The sequence below is a fragment of the Musca vetustissima genome, unplaced genomic scaffold (genome assembly GCF_032173495.1).
Source record: "Musca vetustissima isolate MV318-11 ecotype Yass unplaced genomic scaffold, APGP_CSIRO_Mvet_v1 utg1998, whole genome shotgun sequence".
NCBI lineage: Eukaryota > Metazoa > Arthropoda > Insecta > Diptera > Muscidae > Musca > Musca vetustissima.
The window spans coordinates 575273-589228 of NW_026884959.1; the positions used below are offsets into that span (position 1 = coordinate 575273).

Genomic DNA, 13956 nt, shown 5'->3' on the forward strand with positions numbered 1-13956 from the left:
ACTGAGAATTCACAATTAAAAACGACTGACGCAAAGAGAAAGAAAGAGAAAATGTGTTTACCCATCGAGCCTCAGTTACGGTAGCGTATATGGGTAAGCATGCCTGGATTACACTCTTGCCGAGTACTCTTTTTTTTGTGATACCGTTGTTTTACTTGATGTTGTTTGTGTGCATTGTGTGTTCTTTTTGTGATGTTTATTTTGCAGTACTGCTGAGAAAGGATGCTTCAACAAGCTCGTTCTCTGCGTTCTCTTTATGTAAGTAATTTCATATAAGATTTTTATTTGTACCTCACTTGTGTAAACATTTTCAATAAACAAAATAATCAATGTCCTTTTATGCTTTTTGAACATGATCTATCTCCCCACAGCACACAAAAGATCAACATCAAAAAAATTTTACTACTACACACACACAAATAACCAAACAACCAAATTTATTTGTCCACTCGATTTCACTCTTAGAGTGAACTCTTACTCTATTTCGAACATTTTGACTCTTTTTCTTCAACAAGGAGTACTCGCGAACACTCCCAAACAAAATAAAAGAGTGGAGAGTATACTCCCTAAAAAACTCGTACTCTTTACATACTCCCACTCGGGAGTATTTTTCACTCGCGAGTAAAATCGAGCAAATCGGAGCTCTGCTTCTGAACTGATAGGGCTGCGGCTTTACAGCGACCATTGGCTTCAGTCTTTCACTCAGCACGCAGGATAGTTCGGCACCTGCTGCTTTATTATTCTTCAGCCGATTAATTGCTCTTCTGACCTCATCTTGGCTAGGTGGTATACAATCTATACCGTCAGCTTCATTTGTACATCTCCATTTGCTCCCGCTCACGTTTTTCTTGTTCTTTCTTCTTTTTTCGAAAAATACGTTTCTCCTCTTTACAATCGAACTGCACAAAAAAGATGTTAATGAATATTGTCATAGTTCCATTCATAATTAATTTTTCCATTAATTACATGTATCTCGCTTAGAATATTCATGAGAAGCCATTTTTTCAAAAAAATGTAAACATGTCATTAATATCAAAACTAGTTTCTACTATTTGCGCTAATTTTCCCTCTCTCTCCTTTTTGACAAAAAAATTTTCGGTGGATGTTTTTATATTTGCAACCGTATATTTGACTACTGTTTCTGTTGCTAACAACCGCCGACTTTCCAGTCACTCGATTTTGACTATTTTTACATTCCATTGTTTCTTTATTTCAACCACTCTCAATATTGTATATGATCGTTAGTAGCTAATGAAATTTAAATGAGAAAGAGTAGCTACCATATCAGAACCCAAAGCTATATTCCGTACACACGTTCGGTACTTCTGAATTGATTTGTATATATATATATATATATAGACTATTAACCTTTTAGTAGTTTCGGAGAAATTACTACACCTTGGGAAAGTACATTATTCACTCTACCGGTCTTCTGATTCCCGTTTTTATTTTGTGCTCGAACAGCTTCTATATTTCTCGAGAGAAGCTTTTCAATAGCTTTACTATGAAAAAGTACGGAAACATAAACATAGTTTATATTTACAAATATTTATTTAAAATTTTAAAATTCAAATAGTTTACTCGAAATAAATTAATTGACTCAAACATGTTTTTAATTAAATGAGAATTAAGCAGCAGGAGCTGGAACAACTTCGGGAACTACGGGGGCAACAACAGAGGGTTCAACTGATGGCACAGCTGTGGTGGACGAGGGAACAACCTCGGGAGCTACTGGAGCACCGACTGAGGGTTCAACTGATGGCACAGATACTGTAGAGGAAGGCACTGCCACGGTGGAAGATACAACGGACACAGTAGATGAGGGTACAGCTTCTGTGCTTGAGCTAACTGGAGCAACAGTTGTGGTGGTAGTGGTTGTAGTTGTTGTGGTTGGGGCCAATGTGGGAGGCATTTGCCAGCCAAATGTATTACGAATAAAAGTATCCAGTTGGATAATATCAATACCACTAAGTTGTAGAGCAGCAGCAACACGTTGAGCCTCAGGCAAAGCGATGACACGATCATATACCGGTTTCAAGGCCTTCAAGCGAAGCCAAAACTGAGCAAAGATACCATTCTGGGCCACCTTCATATTAATATGCATGTTGATCATATCGACCGGGTAATAGAACAAAAATTCATTGACAAATCCTTGCCATCCCGAAACGGTATTAGCCCAGAAGGGTGTGGGATTAAAGATGGTCATAAACTCTTCAGATTCTTCCAATTGCAATTCACCACCGGACAATAGAATTTGGGCATTTACCCAGGCAATGAAACCCATAACCTCGGGCTGGGAACGGAAACGCATATAGGTCAAATAGGCATCCTGGGAGTTGATGATGCGTACAAAACTCTGGAACTGGGCATCGTTGAGCAGATAACGGCTCATCAGTTGGCGGATTTGCAGGAAGTTGATCATACGCATAATTTCATCTAAATCTTGAGCCATGGTGGGTGCAGGTGGTGGTGTGGGCACAACAACAGCTCCAGGATTTGGTTTTGATACCACCAAGGCCATGCTGCCCATGGCACACATGGCAATGAGTGTGAATGTTAATAGGTATTTCATCGTTTCTCTCCCGCTAACTTGTCGTTTCGAATTGTTGGGCTTTCGTCGGAGTAGTACTATGATTTATAATTCGCTAACGGTTATTATATTACCAGTCTTCTCAGATAAATTTTTGGAATGTTTTGGTAATTCTTATCAATACTGAGATAAGATGAAAATTAGATATTACGTTTTCGTTGTTTTGAAGGGGTCAACATATGTCAGCCATTCTTCTGCTGATGATTCAGATGATGCTGAGTTGAGGTTCTGCGTTGATGTTATTTGTTATTGTTGACAAAGGGATTTGTCGCAGACCAGTAAATTCCATTATCAAGCTATAATGTGCAAAATTTCGACTTATTTATTAGATAATATTTTGTGTATATTTTTTTCCTGCGAAAATTGTTATTGTTGATTTTATGAATCTTCTTTACTTTTGTCGCGTGTGACTAATCTGTTTTTTGGATACACTAAATATAAAATAATAATTTATGATAGGTAATACGTAATAATTTTGGGATTGGAATTTTAGATTAGAATACATATAGCAGATTTTCTATAAAAATATCATTATTTTACAGATTTTTTATAGATGGAACTTCTTCGAGTTGAAAACCTTCTACAGGTCTTTTGCCAATAGTGACTAATAAGGAATAATAATGTAATTGCTTTGGGAGTAAAGGTCTTATTATGCGGGATATAATTAGATCTAGTTTTTGTATATTTAAAAATATAGGAGTTTCTAGAATTGAAGAAAATATGTATATCTACAGATCCTCTTCTTACACTGTGACACAAAATCGAGGTAATGGTCTGGGCCAGAATTCTTCTTATAGGGATGAAAGACTTTGCCGAGTATTTTAAGAATCCAGAAAAACAAATTTGTCATAGCCATCAGTTGGTTCGCTTTTAAATGCCTTTTGAACTGGGGCATCTCCATCTATTCTCACAATATGACCTAACCAAATCACAGCCAATTTGAATGAAACAGGCGCCCAAACACCACAAAAATCCGAAATGTGGAAAATAGTGTTGTATGGGGGCTAACCAACATAGTTGCTGCAGTTCGATCCGTCCGATGTCCGAGAATACATTGTATAGCGCATGCTTCATTCGACGACGATATTCACCGTCGACGCAGATCGTCCCATAGATCATCCGGAGAATTTTTCTTTCAAACACTCCAAGAGCTGCGCAAGTATCCATACAACAGCACTGGTAATATCAGCGTCTTGTAGAGTTCGAGTTTGGTCTGGCGAAAAGTGGCCTTGCTTTTGCGTTGCTTACTCAGACCATACTAGTATATCTTGGCCAACTCTATTCTCCTCCGGATTTCATAGCTGATGTTATTAGTTTTTTTTCGGGATCGTATGACATTTTCCAGCGAGATGTTCAAGATGGTCCTTGTTCGGAATTGAAGGGCTCCGAGAGGTCCTATCCGACTTAATTTTGCAGGAATGTCGAACGCAGACACGACTTTAAATACCACTGAACGGATAGGGCTGTCGAATGCAATAGGTGGAATGTGTCGATATGTTTTCGTGGTCCTTCTCCAGGATTTGGGGAAGAGTGAAAATCTGTCATTTGCGGATTTTCCAGGTCTGAAGCCAGGCTTCAGTCAATGACAGCACGCTGGATAGCAGTTTATATGCGATGGGAGGGAGATTTATTCCTCTATAATTGGCACATGTCGTATTGTCTCCTTTTTTTGTGCACTTGACACAGGATGCTGAGGTTACAATAATTGGACATTTATTCCTTTAGTCAAATTGTACTAATCATTTGGTGCATGCTCCGTACCAGCATCTGTCCACCGGTCTTGAATAGTTCGGCTGGTAATCCATCGTCACCTGCACTTTTATTGTTCTTCAGCCGAATACTTGATACACGATAATACTCTATGCCGTCACTATTTGATACCAGAAGCTTTGCAAAATACTCCTTCCAGATCCTTAACACGATATATGTATCTGTCACCAGGTTTCCATCGTAATCTCTTCAAGTGGATGTGCCTTTACCAAAGCCTTCGGTTTGATGTTTTACTCGTTGGTAAAATTTCCGGACTTCATTCTAACTCCTGTACATCTCGATTTGCTTGCACTCGCGTTTTTCTTGTTCTTTCTTCTTTTTACATGTTATCAATATTCGCAAATTTCCATCGCCCTTCAATAATTGGTCCATCGCCGACCAATAAAATTCGTATAAATTGTAGATTATAAAGATTACTATTCTTCTGACAAATTTATAATCTATGAGACCTCATTGTAAATATTACCGTCTAAGGGTCTTCTCTAGATAATATGTATGGTTTCTAGAAGACTTCCAAGAAATTGGATGGGACCAAATATGGACCTAAATTGATAGTCTTTTATGAGATGGTAAGACATTTAAAATAGCGAACATTGGGTGCCAACTTCATATGGTGTATATTATGAAACCTAAGAACGATGAAACATATTAAAAACTTCAATTAGTTCGACTAGTGCGAACTTTTTCTGAACTCCACCACGATGAGGATATGGTGGACAGTCCTGTTAAATTACTTCCAGGACAAAACGAAGCACTAAACTACAAACTTAAAAATACCGAAAATTATACGTGACCTTTGTATGGGGACTTCTACTAATTTTCGGAAAGAAGTTTCTCATCGAAGTGGCGAATAAAACTGAAAATCCGGTATGCCAATTTATAACCACTTCGATGGAAAAATTCGTTTATTTTCGTTTATTTTAATAACACGTCATACACATTTACACACATTTATTTAAGATAATAAAAATTAAATAAATTAAACAACAGGAACTAAAGGGACATCAACTGGTCCAGAAGCAGCAGTAGATGATGCCGCGGGAACAGCAGTTGTTGAGGGAGCCAATGTTGGTGGCATTTGCCAACCGAATTGATTGCGAATAAATGTATCCAATTGCACAATATCAATACCATTCTGTTGCAAAGCAGCGGCAACACGTTGGGCTTCGGGAGTAGCAATAACACGCTCATACACCGGTTTCAAAGCCTTCAAACGATTCCAGAATTGTGTAAAGATACCATTTTGAGCCACCTTCGTGGTGATGTGCATACGAATCATAGTTTCGGGATAATACAACAGGAATTCATTGACAAATCCTTGCCATCCGAATACGGTATTAGCCCAGAATGGTGTCTGATTGATGATGGTCATTGGTTCTTCAGATTCTTCCAATTGGAATTCACCGCCCGACAACATAATTTGTGCTCTCACCCAGGCAATGAAACCGAAAACTTCAGGTTGCGAACGGAAACGCATATAGGTCACATAGGCATCTTGGGAGTTGATGATGCGAACAAAAGCTTGGAATTGGGCATCGTTTAGGAGGTAGCGAGTCAATAGTTGGCGCAATTGGATCATGTTTACCATTGTCATAATTTCAGTTAAATCCTGAGCCATTGTCGGTGCTGGTGGTGGGGTGGGAATAACAGCTACTGGTCCACTGGGATTAACAGGTGGCGGCACCAGGGCCATTGAGCCCATGGTACAGGCTAAAAGTAGTGCCAAAACCGTTATACACTTCATTGTCGTTAGATAATCGTAAAAAAACTATTTTCGATATGCTGTTGGAGGATGCTTATATATCTTTCATTTTCGAAATTCTAATTAATTGTTATCTGATGAAAGTTTTAAAATTGGGAGATAAGATTAAATACAATTTTTTTTGGAAATGTATTATATGTATGTCCGGTATGTCCATTATTCCACGAATGATTCTTGTGATGTTATTTAGAAATTGTTGTCTGCTTATCGCATTGTTTTTATTCTTTTTGAATTCTTTAACTATTAATCGTTGTAGAAAAGTATTGTAAACATTGTCATATCTCAGTGTCAGAGGTGTCCAAAACATTGTCAATTCCGCTAATGAAAATTTTTAAAGCATTGGTTTTACATGTTTAATTCTTGATAATAAAAAATTGCTGATATTCCCACTCCTTTAAAGCTTAGAACCGTGACTTTTGGCCCACTCCCGTTAACAGAATCAGATTTAATCACTCATTCGGAACCAGAAACATATAGATAGGCAACCTTCACTTAGGTACTGGCTTATGACAGAACGTTGTTCCATAAGCCGAGCTTAAAAAATATTTCCAGGCGCATCGGTCTTGTGCGCATCTCATCCAATTTGATAGACCATTTTCCGAGATATTGTCTTCTAGATTATCTTTCCATTGCATTCGTGGTCTTCCCCTTCTGCGACAACCTTCACTTGGCTCGCTTGTATATGCCTTTTAAGTGGGGGCATAATAAACCATTCTCACAACATTACCTAGGCAACATAGTCACAGCAGCTGGATCCGTCTGACTATGTCGATGTCCGAGAATATATGGTATATCTCATGGTTCATTTCACGGTTATAGTCACCGTCGACGGAGAATTTTTCTCTCAAACACTCCAAGACCTGCATTATCTGCTTGTGCCGGTTCTCATGCTTCGGATCCATACAACCGAACGGGTAATATCTGCGTCTTGTAGAGCGTGAGTTTGGTCTGGATAGAGGTGGCCTTGCTTTTGAGTTGCTCACTCAGACCATAGTACCATTTGTTGGCCAACACTATTCTCCTCCGGATTTCAAAGTTGATGTTATTAGTTTTTTGGTGGCGGGACCGATATATATAAAATCGTTCTCGATTTGACCTCGAAGCTGTAGTTTTCACGTTTCACAGTTGGTCTGAGTCTACTGGACGTCTTGCGCGTTGATACCATCTGCTTGGTCTTTTCGCCATTTACTGCCGCTGTTACTACTCGCAATGTTCGATTCATTATGTCGATGTCATCTGCGTAGGCGAGTAAAATATGCGGTTTGATGTACAGATGTTAAACAGGTCACACGACAAACAGTCCCCTTGTCCGAATCCTCGTTCGGTATTGAAAGGCTCTGAGAGGTCCTTTCCGACTTTAACTGCTGAACTATTATCAGTTAAAGTTATCCTGTATAGGCGTATTGATTTTGCAGGAATGCCAAATGCAGACATGGTTTTAAACACCTGTGAACGGATAGGGATGTCGTTAACAGTAGGATAACGCTAAACCCCGAAATTGCCTCCAATGAGACTTTAAATACGCCAAGACCCTAGAATCTAATGAATTACATGCATAGATTTCGTTAAGAGTATATGATTTTACAGGCTTTAGCTTTTCAATTTTCAGCAATAGCTTCCTAACCATTGGCAACAATTTTTTGAGATTTTTCCTCGCGTACCCATGAACGTGGAACTGAATACCTTCAGCAAATTTTTCCCTTCTCAAGTCTATCATGCTTTGCATCTCATAAGGGGGTTGCAACAATTCACAGCCCATGTTTTTCCAAAAGCGACGTTACCGAAAAAGTTGGGAATTCTTTGATGAGGGAGTTGCAACTCTATAAATATTTATTACACGTTTCTTTATGAATGAATTTATATTCTTGTAGTATTTTCATTCATTCATATTATTCAGATTATTTTCTACAATAAAACACATTAAAATTTATCAGTCAATATTACGGTGGTGTTATGGGGGGGCTATATATTTTGTTTTGATATGAATACATTTCATAATCAATCATTTTCATTTAGATGTTTACAATGTACGATTGTATTGATCATTAAAAGTACATGATTTGCTAATTTGATGACTAAAACTAAAAATAAACACAACTAAAACTAAAAAATGGATGGGATTACAAAATGGGTAAAGTCTTGGAAGTACGTGGAAGGCCTTATTGAAAACACAACTACGGCATTTATGTTTCCATATAGATTTGTTTTTGCTTTTCTTTTTTAGAATTTCAAATCACCCAATTTATCTGAAACATTTTTGGTGTTTGCCGCTGGTTTCTTGCCGGGCTTAAGAGGTTTCGAGGTGGATGCTTGTGGTTTCTTTACCACCAAATCTTTGTGGAGTTCACGTAGATTGGCATCGACTTTTTCTTGTTTTTTGGTAACTGCCTCTTTGATCTGAAATGAAATAAAGAAAATAATTAAATTATAATGATGTCGTAGAAGGTATTTGGTTGTTTTGTTGTACCTTTTTAAGTTTGCCCTGAACTTCTTTGGGTTTCTTCTTTTGCTTGACATCATTAACCTTGAAAATGTTTTTAGTCTTTTTGGCAGCAATTGCTCCTGACTTTTGCTTTGACCTGCGACCCATTTTTGTTTAAACTATAAGAAGAAAAACAAAAGTATTTACAATTTGTACAAAACATTATTTATTAATAAAATAAAATATTAATGAATAAAATAACAACTAATAAGGACATTTAATTTTACTTTTGGAAACATCCGATAATTCTTCATTTTCTGTTTCCTCTGCCTTACGTTTAAGTTGTTCAGTTTTTGTTTCTTCTTCAGGATGTGTGGCAATTGCTTGTGTCACCATATCCTTGGTTAAATAGAATGACACCCTATACATATCCTTATTGGGCGCCACATTACGCACAAAGTAAATGCCTTCTAGATTCTCTTTAAGTGGCATTTTAAGATTATCTTCGACCAGTTGTAATACCAATTCCTTGGTATTGGTACCCTTGGCAAAGGAATAAACATGGACCAAAGGATAATTCAAATTATCCTGTTTGAAATCAATGACATTTTCCAGACATTCCTTCTCAAACAACCCCCGAAAGGCTGATAAAAATTCAACAGCCATGGCAGGCAAATTCATGGTAATGTGAATTTTATATTTTCCTTCGTCCTTCGATTGCCAGCGTTTCAATAAATCTTCTTTGATTTCATGCAAAATGAAATCCCGACCATCTTTGTTAAATGATTGGGCCATACTCTGGCATTTGTTGCGTTTCAAGTTGTGCTGCAACCATTTAAAACTTTCGGGATTTAAGTCATTTGCCAGGACAGTACATTTCTTTTTGGCAGCCGGCACGGAAAATGGACCCACACCAGCAAATACATCGTACAGCACATCGCCTGGCTTTAACATTTGAACAATACGTTCATGTTCAGTGGAGAGTCGAGGATTCCAATAGACCTTCGAGAAATCGAATTCAAAAAATACTCCATTCTCTTTGGTCTCCACTTGATAGATGGGTTCGCCACACAGCAAATCCAGTTGGAAATTTCGATAGGTATTGTCAATGGTGGAAGCTTTGTTCACAACTGTTTTACAATTGGCCACCTTGTCCAGTAGTACCAATCCTATCAAATTCTTATAAGGCAACAGATGATCACGCAAATTCAAATGGACAATGTGACCAATGCGTGAATACGATGTCAAACCTTCTTCATCTTTGGGTAAGACCGCTTTGAGGATTTCATCCGCCCGCCAATTGTCATAGGTCAGCTGTATTTGGGTAAATGCAAAATTATCCTTGCCCACTTCATGCTGTTCCAATTCACTGCATGGTAAATCCTCCCATTGCTTGACAGGAGTGGGATGCAGAAGTATTTCCCTGCCATTAATTTCGTTTAGAGTGCAGGGTTTCACAGGTTTCAGTTTTTCCATTTTCAACAATAGCTTCTTAACCACTGGCAACACTTTCTGTGCTTTTTCCTCGCGAACCCATAAACGTGGAACTTGTATGGCTTTAGCAAATTTTTCCCTCTTCAATTCGAGCATGCCTTGTACCTTACAGGGCGGTTGCAACAATTCACTGTCCATGTTTTTCCAAAAGTGACGTTGCCGTAATAGTTGGGAATTCTTTAATGTTAAGGGAGTTGCAACTCTAAAAATATTTGTTACAAGTTTGTTCATGAATGAATTTGAATTTCTATTCTCGTAGTATTTTTCTTGTGGCTCTCAATCAAACGTGGTCACAACAAAGTCTCTTGAAATTGTTTTGCTTGTACTGGTCAGGATGCTATGACTTCTGGTAATCCTTTTTTTTAATTGTAAAGTTCTGCATCACCATCCATTCATTTCGGGCACTTTTGTCCTAATTTCTAATTTAATAATATTCTCGTGCGTTTTTTATTACAAAAATAAAAATTACCTTCTTCTTTCCCTTCCCGATGAACACGATCAATTAAAACTAGGGATATGTAAGTCGACATTCGACTAATCGATTAATCATCAGGTCCGGTCAACTAACATCGAAATCGAAAATTCTTGGTATGTTCCTGTAAAGGGCTAAGCAGAATGCTCGCGTTGAGCCATCCGTTGCGTTTTGTGTTATCGAAAATACAACAACCACAAGGAAACGATAACACTAACGCATGAAGTTGATGTGCGCTGCGCTTTGAAGTTAAATATATTTTAACTTTTTGCGTGCGTTAACGCGATAACAAAAAACGCTCAACGCGAACATTCTGTTTAGCCCTTAAAGGGCTAAGCAGAATGCTTGCGTTGAGCCATCCGTTGCGTTTTGTGTTATCGAAAATACAACAACCACAAGGAAACGATAACACAAACGCTCTAAGTTGATGTGCGCAGCGCTTCGGAGCTGCGCGTGCGTTAACGCGATAACAAAAAACGCTCAACGCGAGCATTCTGCTTAGCCCTGTACTGCAAGTATATTGGTCTGCTCCTGTACTGCAAGAATCTACAAGATCTTACTATTTTCTTCGATATTATAAAGGAAAAATGTTATCGTAGTACAAAATAGTAGATTCTTGTAGTACGAGTACATACCATATACAAATTTTCACTATTTTTCATATCATAAAAGAAACATTTTTATCGTAGTTGGAATTCTACATTCTTGGTGAAAATATTCTGAATTAATTTTATACTGGCCGCATTTAAGGGCTAAGCAGAATGATCGCGTTGAGCCATCCGTCGCGTTATATATTATCGAAAATACAACAACCACAAGGAAACGATAACACAAACGCATATCGTTTCCTTGTGGTTGTTGTATTTTCGATAACATTAAACGCGACGGATGGCTCAACGCGAGCATTTTGCTTAGCCCTTTAGTCTTCCGTAGCATTTTTTGTCTTGGATTTAGTGTTTATGTTATCGTGACGATGTTGTTGTTCTATTATCGATTATTAATAACATTAAAGGTCTGTCCCCGTACTGCAATACCATGATCCAATAATAAGGTTGTCCGATAAGGCCAGATGATTTCACCCGAGCCGTCAAAATGCTTTCAATTTTGACTTAATTGTGTGAAAACGTAAACAAAAAATGTGGGGATTTTTATCCAAAATTGTCAATAACGATTGCTTCTGACACGACCTGTTTATTGGATCATGTGCAAGACTTTATTATGCCATTAACAGACGAGCGTTGTTCCCTCTCTCATTCGTTGTTCGACCCTTAATTATGAAGTAATTACTTAGTTCCCCTATAAAAATTTTTCTGAGCGAATCACTCTCTGAATAATTCTTGCTGTACGGGAACATACCATAAGTTTACATTGTACTGAGTTTCGCTAGCTCAGTGGGTATAATTTGTCAATTCCATTGAATATATGTCAAATTAATCCTCATAACGTAGGTTAACCCGGTAAAAAACTCTAATGTACATGCCGTCTGATCCAAAGCCCGTAAATAAGGCCATCCAGGGAGACCAGCGGGATATCAGCAGCCCCTCAAGTTTGCTGTCAAAAACAAAAAACAACATGAAGTAACAAAAGCCCAATTTTTTTACATTAGACTTGAGTAAATAAAAAACAGCTGACTTTCTCTAGCTATATGACCTCATTAAGATGTAAACACATAAAAGGACTTCAGGACTGACATGTTAAGTTGGCTTTTTTATTGTAAAAGAATAAAGGAGAAAGGCGTCGAAATTCATGTTTGACTCTGAAATTCTTTTATAATATATATTTCCTACAAAGCCAACTTAATATGCCAGGCCTTAATCCATGGCAATTGACAAAATTTCAACAAATTAAAAAAAAATATATACAGTGAGTGTATAAGTATTTTGCCTCAATACAAATTTGACAATATTCTAATATATACGCCCAAAGCCAGCATACTAAAGATGTAAAATGAATTATGTATGATGGGATATGTTTGTGGACATATTTAGATCTTATTTCTGCAAGAATCACTGCGAAAAACCTATTGGTCTCGAAGATATCGGCCAAAATCTATACCAACCCAAAAATGATTATCACAAAAAAGTATTTTGCTTTTTATTATTATTTTTGAAAAAATTATTGTATAACACACGCTTTGCCTTTTTATAGTTACCATTGCGGGAAACCACATACTAAAAGCGATTTGGCGACGATTCCAATAAACCACGTCATTTTTTCGCGAATATTTTCTCACATTTACGTTCAATACATTCTCCAGCAATATTTCATTTAATATATGGTAATTTCTGGTCCTAATCTCAAAATAAGAGTATTAGATATAGTGGTCGCGGATTCAGAGCATCCCAAATAACTTTAGAATAATAAAAAGGAGGTTTTGCAAAATATATCGCGAGGACAGGACCTTAAAAACTATTAAAACCAAAATCCGACAAACAAATTATTAATAAAAAATATCGCGAAACCCCATTTTTCAGACTTTGAAAACTTTATGGTCCATTAATATTAATCTAGGAACCAATATATGCGATTAAAATAGCAATAAGGAGGTCAGATTCTAAGTTATGAACGGTTTTGTGGCAATATAAATACATCATATTTTGAAAATAAATAGATCGACCAGTTTATTCACTGGTGCATTTTATTCGCAACTAATGGTGTTAAACGGATGTAAAATATTGACTGTGTATTCGTCACCAGCTACCACAGTTTTTTAAAACGCATTAGTATTTGACGAAGAATGATGTTTTCTCCCAACTTCATGTACTGTCTTGTATTTTCTGTTGTATTAGAACTGTTCATTTCTTTGAATCTGACCTCCTTATTGCTATTTTAATCACATATATTGGTTCCTAGATTAATATTAATGAATATCAAAATCTGAAAAATGGGGTTTCGCGATATTTTTTTTAATAATTTGTTTGTCGGATTTTGGTTTTAATAGTTTTTAAGGTCCTGTCCTCGCGATATATTTTGCAAAACCTCCTTTTTATTATTCTAAAGTTATTTGGGATGTTCTGAATCCCTGACGACTATATCTAATACTCTTATTTAGAGATTAGGACCAGAAATTACCATATATTAAATTAAATATTGCTGGAGAATGTATTGAACATAAATGTGAGAAAATATTCGCGAAAAAATGCCGTGGTTTATTGGAATCGTCGCCAGATCGCTTTTAGTATGTGGTTACCCGCAATGGTAACTATAAAAAGACAAAGCGTGTGTTATATAATGATTTTTTCAAAAATAATAATAAAAAAGCAAAATACTTTTTTGTGATAATCATTTTTGGGTTGGTATAGATTTTGGCCGATATCTTCGAGACCAATATGTTTTTCGCAGTTATTCTTGCGGAAATAAGATCTAAATATGTCCACAAACATATCCAATCATACATAATTCATTTTACATCTTTAGTATGCTGGCTTTAGGCGTATATATTGGAA

General features: G+C 37.0%; 4 protein-coding genes across 4 annotated transcripts; all 4 read right to left on the reverse strand.

Annotated features, from left to right (window-relative positions):
- Positions 1-1627: 1627 nt before the first annotated feature.
- Positions 1628-2539, reverse strand: LOC133332063 (GTPase activating protein homolog 4-like). Its single transcript, XM_061540444.1, has one exon. The coding sequence runs from the start codon at positions 2537-2539 to the stop codon at positions 1628-1630; it is 912 nt and encodes a 303-aa protein (XP_061396428.1).
- A 2800-nt stretch (positions 2540-5339) lies between these two features.
- LOC133332064 (uncharacterized) lies at positions 5340-6104 on the reverse strand. The gene has a single exon (XM_061540445.1). It carries the CDS (start codon positions 6102-6104, stop codon positions 5340-5342), a length of 765 nt encoding a protein of 254 aa, XP_061396429.1.
- A 2238-nt stretch (positions 6105-8342) lies between these two features.
- Positions 8343-8723, reverse strand: LOC133332076 (tRNA (guanine(37)-N1)-methyltransferase-like). The gene is made up of 2 exons (XM_061540458.1): positions 8590-8723; positions 8343-8519 (listed from the first exon to the last, which is right to left on the reverse strand). The coding sequence occupies exons 1-2, from the start codon at positions 8710-8712 to the stop codon at positions 8343-8345; spliced, it is 300 nt and encodes a 99-aa protein (XP_061396442.1). The 5' UTR covers positions 8713-8723.
- Positions 8724-8808: 85 nt separating this feature from the next.
- On the reverse strand, positions 8809-10269 carry LOC133332065 (tRNA (guanine(37)-N1)-methyltransferase-like). The gene has a single exon (XM_061540446.1). The coding sequence runs from the start codon at positions 10267-10269 to the stop codon at positions 8809-8811; it is 1461 nt and encodes a 486-aa protein (XP_061396430.1).
- Positions 10270-13956: the final 3687 nt, after the last annotated feature.